This window comes from Natrix helvetica, assembly GCF_964273705.1.
Source record: "Natrix helvetica genome assembly, chromosome: 2".
Classification (NCBI taxonomy): domain Eukaryota; kingdom Metazoa; phylum Chordata; class Lepidosauria; order Squamata; family Natricidae; genus Natrix; species Natrix helvetica.
The window spans coordinates 252,079,338-252,099,489 of NC_138552.1; the positions used below are offsets into that span (position 1 = coordinate 252,079,338).

The 20,152-nt window shown below is 37.4% G+C and overlaps 1 protein-coding gene across 3 annotated transcripts in view; it reads right to left on the reverse strand.

Moving 5' to 3' along the window:
- Nucleotides 1-764: 764 nt before the first annotated feature.
- The window catches only part of TTBK1 (tau tubulin kinase 1), a 113,071-nt gene continuing 93,683 nt past the window's right edge, over nt 765-20,152 (reverse strand). For all 3 annotated transcript variants that reach the window (XM_081940763.1, XM_081940764.1, XM_081940765.1), the window contains 2 exons: nt 7,143-8,752; nt 765-5,125 (listed from right to left, as the gene is read on the reverse strand). In XM_081940763.1, coding sequence (XP_081796889.1) covers nt 4,723-5,125; nt 7,143-8,752 — 2,013 coding nt within the window. In that variant the 3' untranslated portion in view covers nt 765-4,722. The remainder of the gene's footprint in view (nt 5,126-7,142; nt 8,753-20,152) is intronic.

Sequence of the window (20,152 nt, forward strand, 5' to 3'; positions counted from 1 at the left end):
TTAAAACTTTCTTGCTCTTCCAGTATTGCTATACGTATGCACTGATATAAAACATATTTAAGAATTAGAGTTGTATATCAATAGAACAGATCTGCTTACCACATATCACCCAATTAAAATAATTTAGGTCTCCCAAACAGTAACTATTTCATTTACAATGAGTAATGCTTGACCACGAGCATCTCTAGACAGAATAGCTATTAATTCCGGATTAAACCAGAAAGTACTATTATTATCGCATTGCATGGAGGAGGGCAGGACTCAATTGTGGTTGTGTATGAGTAGAATGAATGACTCCCCGCCTCCTATCTCGTGAGGTCTAAGGACATAATATGTCAAAATGTTCTATGTCCAAGAACTTACAGCCACTGGTTCAAGCAAAAAGTAATATGCAGGTTCTTTCTTCCCTTTTCTACATTTGGGGTACCGAGGAGGAGGAGGAGAAATGGGGTGAGAAAGACTGCTAATCCTGCTTTTAGGCCAAAAAGGTTTCTTTTTGAACTGTTTTTCTTACTGGAATCAGGAGCCTTCTATATCCTACATCCCATTTCTCATATGGTCAAAAAAATCACAGGCATAACACTCTGAAAAACTGACCAGAAGGGGAAGGGGAAAGCCTCCTTTGTCCAGGTTTGTGCTCAAATTTGCACCCAATGTTTACATAGCATCTTGATTTTGGGATAAGAATTAGCTGGCACAGAGAATAGTTTATACCTATTCATGTTCCTTGAATAATATCCATGTTTCTGAATTACGGGAAACAAGGATGAATGAGTGCATATATTGGTTGGCTGGTTTCATATATTGTGCTAAACAATAAATTATTGTTTACTGACCTTAGTTGGAGGGTTCACAGAAGTAATTCAAACAAGCAAATCATATTATGACTTAGCCCAATATGTGAGTGAAGCCAACATGTAAGTATGATTTTTAAAAAAATAAGCATAAAAAGAGGAATGATGGACTAGGTCATGATATTCCTGCCCCATCATCCTTTGCTTATATAAAAATAAAGGTCTAAAGTAGTGTGTCACTTGAAGTAATCAATCAATATTGTAGATAGCACCAACAGGCTTCCCACTTTTGATTCTTTTATTACCAAGCATAAAGGATGATCACGATGATTGACAGTTATCTTCCAATGGCATTGGCCCATCCCTATTTTACATGTGAGGTCTAGAATTGAATAGGACATGATATTCTATGCCTAATAATGTCTTTGGAGAACAATAGAGCCAAGCTCAATAAAATGGTCCAGTCTTCTCTGCAAATATAAATCTCAATGTTTATATGAGATATTCAATAATATTAATCTCAAATAGCTGTCAGAATAATAAATTCAAACAACATAAGCCTTATAATTTATATGCTCCTACATCTCAAAGGGGGTTACTGATGACTACAGAAATATTATTTATAACTGTCCCCTCAAATCCTGGATGAAATCCACTAATTCAGCTCTTGTCAGTGGTTCCCAACTGGCAAAGACTGGCCAGATTCTAAGGCAGTCTTCTTTATTACCAAGGAAAAGAACCAGGTTAGATTAGATCCATGATGGCAAACCTATGGCATGTGTGCTAGAGGTGGCATGCAGAGCCCTCTCTGTGGGCATGCACGCCATCGCCAGCTGCTCTTCTGGTTTCCAGCGCACATATGTGCACCAGCCAGCTGGTCTTCATGTGCACCGGGGCACCAGAAATCCAAACACCAGAATGTGCACCAGTGCATGCTTGTGCGCATGCCAAGAATTCCAGTGCACAAAGACCAGCTGGCCGCTGCGCATGTAGGCACTAGAAACTCAAAGACCAGCTAGTCGGCATGGACATGCGCACAGGCCACCTGGTCTTTGGGTTTTCCAGTGTTCTGGCATGTGTGCAAGCGCATGCGCAGGTACACATTCCGGTTTGGGCACTCAATACCGAAAAGGTTCACCATAATTGGATTAGATATTCTTATGACTCACTAGATGCTCTCTACCTGCTTTTTCAGATATATCTAGACACCCCGCAAATAAGATCATTTGTCCATCTACCATTATTATTCATCCAGATTGACAGGGACCATGCAGGGTCCCACTCAGGGATCTTACTCTTTTTTTTATCTCTCAAATACATTCAATTTTAAAAAACTTCATTCAAGTAGGTTGGGCCTATCTTTATACAAGACATGTACTCTGCCACAAAACCCAGTCCCTTTCCACTAGGATGTGGGGAGTATCTAGTGGAGGACTGAGAAAAGAGGTTTATAATGAGGGCAGGTGGGAAAGTTAATGAAGGGAATGGAAAGGATAAAATTATTTGTGTAAACATTTAAACAAAGAAAGAAATAAAAAGCAGAAATTGTTCAAAGAGGCATGACAAACTCTATCACCCTCATGGCCTGGGAAGCCTGAAGTAGGACAGGGAGGCTCTTGCATATTATGAGTTTCTAGAGTTGCAGAATAGAAAAGTCTGGAGGTTATGAGGCAAAAGGAAAAACATAGATATAGATATATATTAGATATATATTAAAAAGAAATATTGTAAAATCGGAGTGTTTCTTATCAAAACCTCATTGCAATTGTGTCTCAACTAAAATCACACTACAGCTCCAGCTGATGTACCAAAAAATTAATCTGGGTTGCTTCTATTGTTGTTTCTTCATTGTTTCGTCAACTTGATCTTACCAAAACAAAGATTTGTGGCTTATATTGCTCTTAGCCCTGTCCTGGAATTCTGCTCTAAGCCTTAATAATCCTCTCATAGAACCACAAGGCCCATGTTTCCTCAGGTATATGTCACAACAAACATTCTATTGATTATATAGGGCATTCTCATAATTATCCTCTGTTGAAAAGATGGGCATGGGATTAACAGTATATTATCTTTTTTTAAGGTCATCTTCTAATACAATATTAAAAATAGCCAACATCTCTTTGATGCAAGAACATTCACAAGTAATCTTGGGCCTTGAATATCTATTGATAAAAATAGTTATCACAGATATTTTCCTTTAATAATCAACTGAGTTCTGAATTCTCACCAGAAAAGTAGTAATGTTGAATAGCCAGAATCTATTTATCTCTTACTAAGAAGCTGCATGTGTCATTTTATTAAGTTTACACAGCAACCAAAATTAGTCTAAAGAAGGAAATGAAGGAAACAAGCTCCGTTCATATTTCATGTAACTGCTCGACAGTTGTGGGGTGAAAAGAAAACAAGAAAAGGATATCTAGAACTAACAATACATTAGCCTGATCTGCTCAAATCCATTTCTTACATTCTATCGTTGCAATTTATAGATTCACATAGATGGTGGAGAGAATATTATTCAGTACAATTACAAGAGGCAAGCATTCATACATTTCCTTTTTTTTTTTTTTGCAAGTCTCCATATCTAAAGCTAGATTCTTAGATATAAGTACTTAGTTATAATGTATGTATTTCCTGATCATAATGGCAAGTTAATATAACTTTTCAGGCCAGAGCCGAGAAGGGAGGGGGTACCAGGAACCCCTCCCCCCCAAATTAGCAGGCTTCAAAAGCTTTGAGATTTATCGAGCGCCAGGTTGAAAACCAAATAATTAGAGAGGTGCCAAACACCGATGATCGTCTGGCAGCTGGATTTCTAAAATAAGCAGGTACTATCATTGCAAGGCGTTTAGAAATGGAAAGCCTGTTTTTTTTTAAAAAGCCCATAAAAATTAAAAACTGCATGCCCAACATATCCCAGAAGGAGAGGCAGTCCATGTTTTAAAATGCCTTATATTTGGATTTTGGAAAAAAAATACCATACAGTGTAGCCTTATTGGTTCCCTAGGCATTATTTAGGCTTTAGCTCTTTTTTTTTTTTTGCACTTCTGCACTGTTTTTACCAATAAAGAGATCAAGTGGAGCTCCCTGAGAAGCTTTCACTGCTGCCTTTACACAAAACACTACATCTGATGGATATTAGCTTATGGCATAATGCCGAGGGGGGGGGGACGGGGACTGGTGCCTCTCTACTTCAGAGCACCCTTGGAACAGGTTCTCTCCATAAATGTAACACTTCTCTTTAGCAGCCTTCTTGGGACTGCTGCTAAGGGATGCTATGCATCCAAAAAGAAGCTGCAAACGATGCAGCCCCTCTCCTCTGGGCTGTCATTGACTCTTCATAGAACTATAGGCAGGATAGCAATTGAGGGGACTGATTGTGACTTTCTTTCTATCAATACACCAGCATCACTGTAGCTACACAAAAGTAGACTCAGAGAGAGAGAGAATGGGTGCCAAACGGGGACATCAATACATCTAGACCGCCGAGAAGCTCACACCGAGATTTCTCTTTCAGATTCTGCACAGCCCTTTCATTCCTCCACTGACTGAGGCTGATATATGTTATAAAAAGCCATCCCTCCTAGCAATCTCTCAGGATTCTATGGTATTGCTAACCGAGAAACTGAAGAAATGAGGATGAAGGAAAGAATATCAGGCACTAGGCAGGCTGCCTGAGTTGTTGCTTGGTGACCGGCAAAGGCAAGCATGAGTGGACAGGAGGCTCTCAGCCAGATAGAGAGCTGGGATTGAGACAGCATGGGCATGTGTGGGCAAGTGAAGCACTGAAGTACAACTAGCTGCTATAGGCATATATTTCCGACACATAAGGCTGTGCTGCGGCATCTCGAGTGTATATTATACGCAGAGGTTTTTCCAGCCTGGCAAGATGGTAGGTCGGTAGGTCTAATGGACTGGCAACAGCAGATCATTATCTAGCAGCAGACTTGCCTTCTTGGAATACCTGTTTTCCTTTGGTTCCTGGAGGATAGGTTTTCCCTTTTGGTCCTTTTCTGAGCGTACCTGGTGACACAGGGATCTCTCCCAGTAGACCTATAGCCTGAGCCCTGGAGGGAGCTTTGGGAGAAGACTGACCCCATGGAGGAAATGTAGTCCCAGGCCTATGCGGTCGAGATGGTGATGGGCTTTCCTTTCTGGATAGGGATTGGCTTTTGGGGGAAGCACTGAGGTTTCGTGGAGGGAGAACAGGGCTTTTAGCTGGAAGATGGGAGGGTTTCCTTGGGCTGCTCTTCAAGGAAGGGGTAGCAGGAGTTGGGGTAGCTTTCATCCGGGGATCACCAGATATATTCCCAAATGGCCTTTGCCCCTGAATCCTACAAGAAGAAAAGAAGGAGGAAGCACAACCTTTTTTTGAAACCAGGTCACCAAAGGTATCCTACTCCAAAACTTTACAACATATGATAGAAACTAATAGTCTGTAACAGGTTAAAAAGGAAACATATGGTGGCCAAGTGCTACCACATGCCACAACGAAGAAGAGGACAAATTTGGCTATCAACATACTCAGTCATTGTTTTTACATATCAATACCAACTTCATACGGTAGGATAGCAAGGCTATCATTTCATTATGTGTCTTGTGGGAGTTGAACAATGTACCCAAGCCCTGATGCACAAATGTATGCTTCTTTCTCCTTTAACGAAAGAGTCCCTACACTGGGGCTACATTGTCAGTGTAATTATGAGCTGGGATACTCATAACAACAAATCAGCCAATGGGAACTGTTTGGTGACTGAGAGCCATCTCAGACAGTTCGGATCTGGATTCTGAATTTTGCTCCTGGCTTCTACTGCATGGGTATTGTATGCATGCAACATGCTTTATATTACTGTATATAAAGAAGTTTCTTTTATACATGAATCGTGCCAAATTATTTACGTGTGCTGGTTGGATGGCTGCAAACTCTAACACTGACATGGCAATATTCAAAGTGATATTAAGACAGTGACATGCATGCAGAGTCATCATGCAAATACAAAAAATTCTAGTGTTTTGGGGTCCTAATGTCTATTGTTAGTCTGTGACTGACATTTGTACTGTGACATGATTATGTATATTTTGTCATTCTTGCCTTCTCTGTGGATACCCATATTTGGACATGTTTATGCAGTGTTTGCTTCAGCCAAGATGCTATTTGCATGATAGAGGTGAGATGCAGGTTATGTTTTTGCAGGCACAGCATCATCTTTGCTGAAAGTCACATAAACCAAGCATATAAGCCACTTCGGTTAAAAAGCAAACACTACATACTGAGTATTTAAAGATAGAGAATTTCTATTAAGATACTGGTTTCTTTTATTGAAGTATTTAAATGATATTTTGTGTTTATTTTCTAATTCCCTGCCTTGCACAGTATATGTTATTTGGAAGAAAGACAGGATACACATTAAATGAACAAGAAATAGATTTTTCTTTCCTTGTTTCTACAGCAGAGGGGCTGAGCTCCACTTGGCAAGCAACTCTTTTAGCCAGTCTCCGGAGATGAGAGGGAGTCCTCTCAGCAGGCAGCAACAACTTGCAACCTTCCCTGCAGGGCTTCCCCATTGACTTTCTGGGGAAGCCAATAGAAAAGATTGTAAATGGTGATCACATGATCACCGGGTGCTTGGAAACTAATCATAATTGTGAAAAGGTTGCCAAGTGCCTGAATTGTGATCATGTGATTAGGAGTGGATGCACCATGACATTTTACAGGATGTAAAACATCCCATCCGAGACTGTAATAACTTCAACCAGTAAATGACCAGTTGTAAGTTGAGACTACCTGCAAGGAAAGTAAACATTAGAGAACATAGATGCAGCTAGGTACTGTAACTAAGATAATAAAAGTCATAGACAGTTGATAGATATGTCAGAATTGTTACCCCCAACCTTATATATAGGAACCTCTAGTATACAACATTAAGCTTGAAAAAATCTGCAGTAGGGAATACTAAACTAAGAGGCCATAAAGTAGACTTACTCCTTCAGTTGTGATTCCTGCCTAAAATGTCCTTTTTATATCTTTTATTTCTAAATACCCCTGTAGAAATTTATTGTGTCCCAATCTGGTTTTAAAAAGTTTCCAAGACCCCAAAGGAATCTCTTTTAAATGCGAAAATACCAACTTCCATCTAATCTTGAAGGCAAAGCATGGGATGTTTGGGAAGGCTCTGTAGGCAGCCTATTTTAAAATTATGTCTAACATCAGAGCAATATTAATTTGGTCGATTACAGTCTAGTAGATAGCCTGGGTAAATATAAAGAAGGAGCTGAGGTGACAGCAAGGACAAAAGTAGCGTAACTCTCTAAATCCGACTGCTTGCTGAATCAGAAAGAAGTACCACATACCTTATGGACCCAGTTGCATCACCGGTACTTCTACTTTGCGCTGCTGGCGGAAGGGCTGAAGGGCTCCCATATTTTAGTTCTATCACAGGTGGCTTTACAGGTACAATGGGGCGAGGGATTCTGCTCCTTATATTTAAACCTCTCTCCTCCATCTTTACCAGGGAAATTCTCTCCTGATTTCCAATCTTCCTTGGGGTGAAATCATCTGAATCATGAGTATCTTCCTCAGAACCAGTGGCCGACAAGGTTTCTGAAGCCCGCTGCCTCTCATCACTAGAGGAAGCAGAAGATGAAGCTCCAGAAGCTAACCTGAACAGATAGCTTTGCCTTTTCTCCATCACCAGGCGGGCCAAATCCTGTTGTTTCAGTCTCTTGTATAGCCTTTCTTTGCCGGAGTGTGAAGCTGAAACTTCTGATCCAGTGTCTTCTTCAGACAGCAAGACAGGAATCCGGCTTCTATACCTTACATTCAATGGCTTTTTGGAAGTTTCTGCTAGAATATGTGGAAGCAACTCTGCCTGTCTAAGTGATTCATTTTCAAGGGTTTTATTATCAAAGCCAGGTTCTTCTGAAATCAACTTACTATCTTCTTCCACATCTGACTCGGGAATAAGTTTGTCCTTAAGTTCTAGCTCCTCTTCTTCTTCTTCCATTTTAACACCATTCAGGAATACCAGTTCTCCTGCAGCTTCAGAGGTGGTTTCAATATGATTCACTGAGAAAGCACAACTTTCCATTTCTCCCCCTTCCAACGCTGAATTCACACTCCCGTTTTCTATCAATACCTGATTTTCCTCTAATTCTTCCTCAACGATGATCTCTTCAAACTGCCCTGTATTAGAGTATTCCTCATGCCTCATAAGCTGGCCATTGGAAGACATGATGTTTAGATGTGTCTTTTCGGCAATATGGACAAATGTGCGTTCAACTTTAGTAAAAGGGGAGGAGGTTGTGGCCACAGACATAGGAGGCTTTGGTTCAGACTTGAGGATGGAAGACAAAGTTCCTGGCTCAGATACATCAAGCTGGCTTCCCATAGGCTGAGGTTTCTCACTTTGAGGAGTCAGTGCAGCAAGAGTTCCAAGATCAGCATCAGGAGCCAAATCTGTATTCACAGGAGACTTTTTCAGGTCACCTGGTGAAAAGAGAACTAATGTTTTTGAGCCTTCCTCAAGCTCCAAGTCTCCTTCTGCAGCTGATGCTCGACCCTTGGATTCCTTCTGGTCATCTGCTAAAAGAGTGGATGGAGCACCTTCCTGACTACGCTCAGTACTTTTTTGACTCACTTCACTGCTTGAATCACTCTGCATATCAAGTTCTTCTCCTAAATTACCAAGTTCTTCATCCTCCTCTTCTTCCTCTTCCTCCTCCTCCTCTTCTTCCTCCTCCTTTTTTTCTTTGTATCTGCCATTTGCCAGTTGAAGATGAGCGTTAGGTGGTTTACAAGGGGCAGTTAAGACAACATTTGAGAAATCCACTTTTTTTATTCGCTGGAGAATTTTGGATCTTTCCCTATTTTCTGATACATCCCTTTTGAAATCTTGATAAGGCAAATTTAAAGGCACCACCCTGGGGAGACCATTCATTTCAAAAGGTTTCAGTGGGAATACCTGGAAAAAGACACACAAAAATAGTTGGTTATCCAGAATGTTAAAAACTATATAAGCAATGTTGTAATAGCTGAAATTAGCCAGGAGAATTAAAACCACAAATGAATGGAGACCAAGAGGTGGGGACCCTTTCCTGTCAGCTTCCCATCACTTGAGGAAAGGGAAACAGCATCTGTTTGGACCCCCGCAACAAGTAGAATCAGAGTGGAAAGTAGAAGGACTGTCTCCTTTCACCCCGTCTTGGTCTTATATCTTTCGCTCTCTGAGGGAGAAACATTTGTCCTGAATGTGAATGTTACTTATGCAGGGCTTTCAAAATTATGCAGAGACACAGGATGCCCCTTCCCAGTTTTGTCAAATAACAAGAATTAATGAAGTTATGTTTGAAGAAAGATTCTGCAGGAAAAAAATGGTATTCACCATAATGGCAAATTCCTTACCACATGATATCAATACCCTGCTTTAAAGCCCCAGGGTATCTACTAGGATGCCTGAAGAACAGTTGGTAGAATTCCCCCTCATTCTTTTTCAGTACTCCATCTTCAATATCCAGATCTAATACATTTAGGAAGGAAGGAAAGGCAACTGCCTCCCACTAATCCGATCCTGCTGCTACTAAAAACAAAACTTGCCCTTCACCTCCTACTAGTGTGATGTCTGATTAACACTCCTAAGAGGTAACAATGCAAAAGGCTTATTATTCAGTAAATACCCTAGCAAAGCCCATGGGTCATCCTGTAAACAAGAAAAACGTAACTGGAACAGAAAGAAAACCAGTTAAAAAGAGAATATACACAGTAAAGATAAACATTATATGGTTTCTAGCAACACAGAGTAGCAGAAAGGTCATTTAATAAAAGGAAAGCTGTAGGAAAAAACAGATGTCCAGGAAATAGGGGAGACAAACATGACATTATTTTGAAGTGGAAATACTTTTATTTTTTAAAAAAAAGCTATCTGAAAATGGATGAATATTTCATGAAATGAGTAGGAAGCAAGTGTTACACGAGAAATAAGAACTAGATTTCTATACAGTTTGTTAAACATCAGACAGTAACAAAAATTGTTTAATGTAACTGTGATTCTTCAAGTGATTATCTGTGTTTTCACATGTACAGGGGATACACTTCTGTAGAATTAATGCCTGAAACGTTTTACAGCTACTTTCTTCAAAATTTTATGGAAGTGTGCCCTGCATTGCATATGCTCCAAGCAGTGGCTCTAGTTATACTTTTCATGTCATATTACTGACATGTCACTCCAGCAGCTCGAAGTATTTGATAGATCAGGCATCAAAGGAGGTGAATTAATCATATTAATGCAGAGAGCAGATATGAATGATTAAGAATATGCATACATAACACCTTTTGTTAGATGAACAGTTTTAGGATTTAAATATAATAGAATTCTAGTATCCCTAGAAATAATTATATCAGGAAGATATGGAATGGAATGTCTAACATTTTTTAAAAATCCTTTTTCTCATGACTCTAAGGGGAAATCTGACATTAAAAATTGGGAAGAAGATAATGATGTAGAGAAATTGGATAAAACGGAGAATATTGACTTTGGACCAGGGGTGGTATTCACTTAGATTCCCTGCCTGTTGGGCAAATTTTGCCTTGAATTATACAGTAAATATATGGAATTTGACAACTGAGGCAGGGGTGGGGTCCGTCAGGCACTACTGCCGGTTTGCTTGTGGGTGCACTGTGGGTGCGCTATGGGCACGCTTGATGCGCACTGTGTATGCGCAGTACAATAAAATTGTTCTGTGCATGCGCAGAAGCGAAAAACAGGATGGCGGCGCCTATGGCACTGCCCGGAGAACTGGTTCTGGGGCATGGTAGGCCGGTTCCAGCAACCCAGGCAGCCAAACCACCCGCCAGTTCGGCCGAACCAGTCCAAACCAGTAGGAACCGACCACTGTACTGAGGAGTGTAAGTAGATTTTCCATGCCTTTATTATAGCTAAAGAACTGATATTATAGCTCTGGAAAAATAAATATATAGCCCTATTTACTCAATGGAATGAAGATCTGTTTATCTCCTAAATAAACAGTTTATCTCCTAGATAAACTGTTTAGCTACTAGAGTAGATTGCCTACAGACATGGAGTTTATATAAATATAATGAAATATTTGTCTTATTTATACAAAATACAGTAGCTCTAAAAGACAGATAGTTGATAGATGATAACCTTGCATAATGTTTGCATGAGATAATTATATATAGAATTGTAACTGTTCACTGTTGTAATGAAGTATTATACTTTATTTTTTGTATTTTTCACTTATTTTTAAGCATGTGGTTTTTTAAATCTAGTGATGTATTATCACTGAATTTTGTTCAATTTAATTTCTTTTCTCTCTTTATTTTAAAAACAAAACTTTTTTTAAAATATGAATGTGCTCTTGAATTATATAAAAATATTTGGAATCCATAGTATACTGTCTAAGAATTATATAAATACTGTGAATAGCATACAGCAAATAGTATAATAATTCAATGTTAGACAAGCAGTTTTCTTCCAAATATAGCATCTTTTGTTATCAACCTGTAGTAACGTACTTTGAATAAACGGACACGTTTATCAGTGCAGTGAAAAGACTATTTATTTAAAATTTGGGCAGAGAGGTGCAATAAAATATGTAACTTTCAAACATGAATGTACAGTGACCACTTGAAAAACACAGTTAACAAACAGTTCTCTTATCCCATGTGAAATCCCTAGTCAGATGAGGAAAGATCAAGGAGGACTCTAGTCATTGCGCAGCTACAAGAGACCTAGGACTGACTCAGACACAAACACACAAACACATACACACACCCTACGTTCTATGGGACTTTTGTTTGTTTGTTCCCAAAGGTAGGCAAGCAATCTGGGAAGACTCTTCTACGCAATAAATTGGTCAATTTGAACCTTTCACATGCAGATCTAGTTCCTTGGACCTGACAATTACCAAATAGAATTTGGGGTTGGGGCAGATGCTTTAGCAAAAAGTTATATAAAGCATCTCCCTGTCCAAAAGATGCATTGGTTTGAACAATGAAGCAATCATACATATGAAAGATTGGCACCAACACGTATCACAGTTTATTAATTTCAATATTGAACTAATATAGATGGAAGCAATGGAAGAAATCATAGCTGTGGTCAGTCTGTTCTGAAATGTTTGTATGTATGTATAATAAAACAGTGGAACCCAGCAATATATTCTGTGTTGGTTTCCCATGTTTTAATTTATAGATACATTTAATGTATGCATGGATTGATGTAATGTATAGATACATTTCATGCATCTTATGAGAGCAAGATAGGCTTCAAGATAGTTTAAAGGAATAAGAAATTTGCTTATGTTGTTACATATTTAATTATATATAAATACATAAAATATAAACATATATATAGTTGAAAAGAGAGTTTTTGATGGGCTGCAGAAAATTCCACTGAAAGCTTGCTTGGAAAAAAGCAAACAAATTTAGACAACGGAGATATGACAATAAAACAAAAAGCAACAACATATTAGGTTTTCATAAAAGAGATAGAGACATTAATCCTGTGGCTGTTGAAAAAGAACTGAGGGTTGGAAGGGCTCTTTTACAAAACCATATCCCCATATCTGTGACGCACAGATATCCTAACAAAAAGTACACCTTCACATAACATGGTTGGGGAGTTCATTGCCAAATAATATGAGAATGGTCATAAGTTACATAAGAGATTTGATAGAAAGTAAACCAATGAACTTATTGTACAGCGTTTGAATAAGCTTCAAATTATTTTTGCATGGGTTTTGAAGGTCATAGTTCAGGCAAAGATACTTAAGTGTACTTTATACATTTAAAAGAGAAAGAATTAATTAGTTGCTGAAATCTACATGATCAGACAACATGAACAATATTCAGTAATATAATTCTAAAGCAAAGTAAGAAAAATAATAGGGTGTATACCCTCTGAAATTCCAGAGTCTCTTAAACACTTGGGGCAGGTAGATCTGACAAGTCTTACCTTCTTCCAGGGAAAAGTAGCAGCAGTAAACCAAAAGGCCATCTGATTGCTCTGATCATGACAAAGGACTGATGACACTGCCAACCCCGCCCCGCCCCCGAATATCTCAAGACAAAAAAAAATCTAGCATGTGATCTTCAGCATGCATTGGGTCAATAATTTGGGTCAGATTCATGGAGGGCATGGTGACCATGAATTCCTGATGAGCCCCAAATTAAATGCTAACTGGAAGCAGCTTTGCATCAGCTTGAGGAATTCAACTGTCAGACCAGCAATGGAATCCAGCAGCTCAGATATGTGTTCACTTTACAACACAAAGGCCAGTATAGCAGCAGCAAATCCAGCTGCTGTCTAGAACCCCACCTCAACCATAAATATCTGGTATCTAGTTATCTACAGCACAGGGGCTCTGAAAGCTATCAGAGCTTCTCAGATAATACCATTCCTTTCTCCTATCCTGAGGTCACAATTGATGCCAACCACAGAAACAAGGGGGACACACTTTCATCAATAACTGTGGGGTCTTCAATTGCAAAGATATTTTTGAGAAATGTGCAATTTGCAGTTAAAGATGGAACTTTGATCTTCATTATGCTTTTGACCAGAATGTTTACCTTTACACAAGTACCAAACTCAGATACTCAGATACTTGATACCCTGGCACGTCTAGTTGTTGTTGCTCTCTTCATCACTGCCTTAGTCAGTATTGCGTTTCATTGCCCTCCCCATTTAGAAAGAGTAGCTTACTCCACAAGCATCAAACCATTAATTGTTTTCTTAGGCTGACACTTTACTCTACTGGTTTCTCTCTGTCCCAAGGCCTAATAGGAAGTCAGAGAAATGAGGAAGGGAGAAAACATTACCGAAATCATAATAAAAATCTGTCCTCTTATGATGATATATAAGATATATCCTTCTCACTATTAAATCCAAAATGTATCCCTCCCTTTCACTAATAAAAATCCTCCACAATGCTAATGCAATGTGTTAACAAGAGAGTTTGCATTGGGATTTGAAGCTTACATTACAAGAAGAGCGACGGTCAGGTGAAAAATGAAATTAAAAAAAAACACTGCAACAAGTTATGCCTTTGATTCTTTAATAAGGTTTTGGTAGTATACAAGCTTTTTTCCCCGATTGTCTGGATTAACATACATGGATTTAAAAAAGGCACAAAATCCATTGCACAGCTTCGGTTTAGGTTTTTTTTTTTGTTTCTTGTTTTGTTTTAAAATATGAAGTTGCTTGTTATTTGTGATTTCAAGTGTAGGATCTTACAGTACTCTGCAGCATTTACAGCATATTCTACATACAAGTAATTCAGTGCATGCTTTTATACATAAGATAGAATTTCAAGTTCTGTCTTGCCATTAATCTCTCTATATACATAAGTAATACAGTGCTTTTATCAAAAAAAAAAAAAGAAGAAGAAGAAGCTTCATTTTTTTTTCTTACATGCTTGGTTTGCCCAGGGGAATAGTGCAAGCATATTATACAATGTCAGTACAAAAAGGTGAAAGGCAGGGGCGCAGAAAATTATCTTCAGTTCTAACAGGCAACACACACAAAGAATAAAAAGGCTCAGGGAAAACAAACTTTTGAACCCCTTCTGGTAACTTGGTCCTTCCAAATTAATTCCTGCTATGCCACAATAAAGTTATACCTCATAACTCTCCCAAGAAGGGTTTTAGGCCTTTTTCAGTCGATGCTAAATATATATGTATCAGTCTGCAGTAACACCGGGATGATTCAAATTCCTGAGGTTTTCATTAAAAAGATATTTAAAATATTAAGAATTGGCACTCCATATAAGAAAAAAGCAACACAAAACAAACTTGGATGTTTGGAAAAACACACCAAGATAGTATGCTGCCATAGGACAAAAAACTGGTGCAAATGTAATATGACATCTTCACTGCTAGACCAAGCATTCATTTTCTAACATGAATTCCATTCTTTCTAAATTTCTTTTTAAAGAGCATCCAACAAATACATCAATACTGACTGACACTCTGGTTTAGCTGAGAAGTGATGACCCTTAAAATTAAAAAATAGACATTAGAAGTCCGTTATATGCACAATTGAGGCCCCAGGACAGTGTGTCACACTTTCACCCCTGCAAGTTTTCAGTGCTTTCTTCAAAAGCCTCAAATACTATAAGAAAACTATATGATTGGGGAATAATTATATTAATCACATTTATTTTTTATTACATTTAAATGGAAATAAAATAAAATTCTGTTCTTGTTGTAGCCTCATCATTTTGGAATGTGACTTTTGGTCTTTATGCTTGGGACAAGAGAGAAGAGGTTTTGATTGCACAGCCAGAGTAAGATGTGTGTGTATGTGAGAAGGAGGGGTTTTACTCTAGAGAAAAAGAATATGATTCCACCATTAAGTCAAACTGTAGTTAGAAATTAGTTATTTGTATGCACACTGATCCTATAAAATCATCACTGTTGTATTTCTACACATATTGGGACCAGTGTGTAAACAGAAGGGAAAAAATTATCCAATCCTTCTCACCTTCAAAGTCTTAGTACTGCCAACTGCTTACCCACAATAAACAGTAGCAGCAAGTGTTTGGGCTTAGGATAAGGCAAAAGAAAGATACTCTAGTCCCTGAGGGTGCTGATGATTATAAGAGAAATCTAGAAAGCCCAAGAAACACAACACAAGTTACATCAAGTGATCTCAGGCATAAGAAACTAGAAAATGCCTTAGTCCTGAGAAATGCAGATGTATTTCAACAAATAACAATCCAGCTCCCACAAGAATTAATAAGCATGAGCTTAGTATATCCTGAAACTGGTATGATCCTTTGCAGGCAGAATATGTTATTCATTTAGAACTTGCAGATTTGGCAAATCTAGAATTTCAAGATGTTGTTAAAGAGTTTGTAGGATATCTGCTTTGTAAAATACAAATCCAGCCCTTGCAGGATTGCACTGTAATCTCCATTCTCACTAATTTAGTATTCTAGATTCTGGACACATGTATTGTTTGATAGCTTTCAAAAGCTGTTCTTCCATTTATAGTTAGCGATAGGTCCCAATATGTTTCCTGTGTTCCTGATTCATCAATGTAGCCTTGCACAATGTTAGCAACCATGGCTACCACTACTGGCAGGCTAAAGTACACTGCGATCTAGATTGTATGAATCAGAAGCACTGAAATTAATCCCTTATTAAATATGCCTTTCATGCAGTCAATCCTTTTATTTTGAAACTCTTTCATATATTGCTATGGTTCTACCTGCAGAGGTTTGAGGGGGTGGGGAAACTATTGGAAGACAGAGAAGGTGAGAAATTTCATTAACAATATTTGTTCCAATCTTGGGGAGAAGTAATAAACTGTAAAATATTCTGAAAATATTAGTATCTTTTTGGTACAGAGATATGGCCAAGTATAAGCAAGCTCTGTTTTTCTCAGGAAGGACCAAAGTGAAGGGGCAAGTAAGTGTCCTTTGAGCATCCTTCTTATTCTATTGTTACATGGAACAGCTTTTGCAATGTAGATGCATTTTATGTTTAGAGATAGTTTGCCTGCATTTGTGATGATTTATTGATAAGGAAGCTCTGTGATTTATTACAAAGAAGATATAATTAAGCTAGGTACACTGAAGAGACAGGATTCAACAGAAAGCGTAGTACATTGTTAAAAAAAATAGATCATAAATTTGATTCTGAATGTTAAATTACATGCAGGTTAATGCAAAAATTGAGATCAACTTTCAACTCCAAGTTACATAATTATAGCAGCTTGTGTGTGTTACATTCATTATATCATTTTTTTCAATAGTTTGAATACTACAATGACTACCAATACACCAAATGGAGTGTTAAAACCATTTACTATAAATGTTATCCTTGTGCTGTTGTGAAACTGCAAAAGCAGAACTAAATGTTACCATGATTCAATATACAGAAGTCTAACAATAAAAGGAGCTTGACCAACTGTTACTTACCAAAACTAGCAACAAAAAAATATTCTTTACCAGTTTCATATCATTGTAGGGAAAGCCAAAATCAGGAAATCATTTTTCAATACTACGTAGCTTCTATCAAGAATCCTTGTAAAATAAGGTAACATAAATTGCAAGCTGTACAAAACTTCACAAAAATAAAATTATGATAACCTAACCCTTCAAAGCGATTGACTTTGATCTGCAAGTACAACGCCAAACGGTTTAATCCAAATCCAAATGCAATGGGAAGCTGCACATCAACAACAACTTCAGCTCATTTATCAGCACAGGCCTGTGCTTAAGGGAGTGATAGCTTTTGATAGTAGTGATTTATAAAAAGGAAGTTTCATAAGAAATTTAGAAGCAAAATGATCTACATGCCATGAATAGTATATTATTTTGTTTCTTCTAAAAACTGCCAAAAGTAGTTTTCCATTTGATGGAATTTCTTTTGCAGTGTTAATTTCAAGATGAGACCTCACATAGTAAGGCAGTTCTCAACTTGCACTATCATAAGCTCAGGCCTAAGTCACTGAGAAACAAGAGAACAAAGTCTGCACAAAATGCTCTGATTTTGATCCTATGCTACTCTTTCAGTTGATCAATAGATCAAAAACCAGAAGAAACAATAATGGACAAGATATACAATCAAAGATGAAAGTGTCATTTGGTGCTGAAATACTAAGGAATTACTCAGAATGGCAGGAGTGCTTCATCAATAACCACAAACATTTGATATTGGGCCAGTGAGGAAAAATATCTTAGAAAAAGGGTGCTGTCCAGTATTTTTATCTAACCCAGTGTTTCTCAAACTTGGCGACTTTAAGTCCTGTGGACTTCAACTCCCAGAATTCCCCAGCCAGCTATGCTGGCTGGGGGATTCTGGGAGTTGAAGTCCACAGGACTTAAAGTCGCCAAGTTTGAGAAACACTGATCTAACCCAATATCTGGTAGAAGAAAAATTAGTACTTTTTTAATATACAAATTCGTTGGAGGGGGAGGGAATGACCATAAAAGCAAAGCCCTAATTAAAGTTGGTATGATAGATTATATCCAATGACTACATTATGTCCTGGAATACAACATACAAAATAAGCTGGAATATATGTGTACATATATTGCATCTTTAAAGAAAATATCTAGATTCATACATTGAAAATAAATAGAAAAGTTTTGGTTAAAGTTAAAATTAATTTAATTAATTACCTGATTGTTAGGATTTCTAATATATTTATGCTAAAAAATAACCTACTTTTAATAGTCGATTTGATCCCAAACCCACAACATATGAATACACAAGGTAAACATTTCCCCTCTTATTCTAATATTCTTATACTAAGGGATTTAATTAAGAATAATGGAAAATGAGGGAAGTTTCACTACAATTCAGTAAGGAAAAAATGAAAGTGCTTAACTATAATCTCATTTTTAGACATTCACATAAAATAGTATAGTATTATAAAGTTTTGACTATTTTATGTGAAAGACTGAAAAATAGAAGCTAGTTCACAAATCCATATTAGTGGATTCACAGTAGTAGATCTATGGAATAACTCCATAGATATGTAAAACAAGATCCTGACCTTCTTTGGAAATGACTGGATGTCTTTCTCTACAATCAGAATAACATCCTTGGAGCCTAAACCAAATCTAGTTTGTACTCATCTTTCTTGTATCATCTCTAGAATATCAATTTAACTATCTGGCCACAATCTATTACTAATTGGTGTTTAGCAGCAGCATAAGAAGCTTTGAATGTAATCCTATTTTACTATCACAGATAGCAGAACCAAGCTTTTAAAAATCACTATGGAGCAGCTGTGTTAAATAAATAAATACTATGTGTGTACTGCATATATTGTGCACGTTTTGTAAAGCACTTTAGAACAGTTTGGATGAAACACACTATAAAAAGCCAATATATTATCATATATACATCATTTGCTTATTGTATCACCTTCCAGCCCAAAATCATTGGCTGTGCAATTGTCTTCACAAACATTGTGATTCATAAGGAGCAAGCACCTTTAAAAGGAGGTTGGGAATTAGAACTATGATTATAAGAAAAAAATAGTCTGGAAACAGATTCAGGAACATTTATGCAGAATTCTAGATATTAATGTAACAGAGGCAGAAACATCCCTAAAAAAGGGAAACGCGGAAGAAAGAAAACAAAGTATGCAACAGATAAAGGAAGAAAAGAGAACAAAAATTGTGAGGATGTAAATTGAGGAAAACTAGGCAAAAATCTATGGATTGAACATGAAGTAAAACAGGGGTGTCCAAACTTGCGAACTTTAAGACTTGTGGACTTCAACTCCCAGAATTCCCCAGCCAGCTGGGAGTTGGAAGTCCACAAGTCTTAAAGTTGCCAAGTTTGGACACCCCTGAAGTAAAAGGAAAGAAACAAGGAAGAAAGCAGAAAAATGAGTTCATTTCTACTATTCAATAGGGGAATAGCCTTTTACAGGCAGTGGGTTCTTAGAGCGCTATGTTTTTTGTCTTAGATTTCAAGAACTCCAGTCACTTTCAGCAGTTTTGAAGAAAAAAAAATAACATGATAAATCAGTTCATAGACAAAGAGGTGTTATATATATTATGAAACACAGAGCTAAGAATCCTATACAAAAGATTTTATAAATTATATTAAGATCTGGAAATCTTAGAAATTGAACTCAAAAAACTAGTTTTCAATTAGAGCAGCATAATGGGTTCAGTCTCCATTCATTACCATTCAAGGTTGTATCAATGAGGTATTTTAAACATTAAGTCGATTGGCTATTATCTTGCAGCTGGGGTTATTTTAATAACATATCACATTGTGATCAATGGAACTGTTTTCATCATTCATGAAATAAACCTCAAGGGAATAAATCCCTCATAGGCTCTCTCAAAATTATTCTTGTCTTTATTTTGTTTTTAATAATTTACTAAACTGCCTTCTCACATTGACATTTCACTTGCCACTTTATATACTATATAATATCATTGGAGATTAGAATGTACTATAGTACAGTTTCAGACTTTTGTCCAACTGGGACCCTTGCAGATATGCTAAACCACAACACTCATTATCCATGACGTGTGGTTATGAGAGTGGCAAGACATGATGGGAAGTTGAGAGGTAGGCTACAATGGGTTCAGTGAAGATTATGCTGCAGAAAGGTGCAACCAATCTGTGCCTTAAAGTGCAAAGTCATTTTTAAAATCTATAAATTGTGTACATGCAAATACACAAAACATGTTACAAGGAAATAACATTAAGGGGATGCATAACGTCTTTTCACGGTACTGCTCCATAATGTTTATACCATGTCTTACAGCACTTAAGAAATGCTTTTAAAAACATATGAATGGCTTGATGAAAATGTAAATATATTTTGTAAGCCTTTAAAAGCAGGTAGAATTCTCAAGTAAAATTA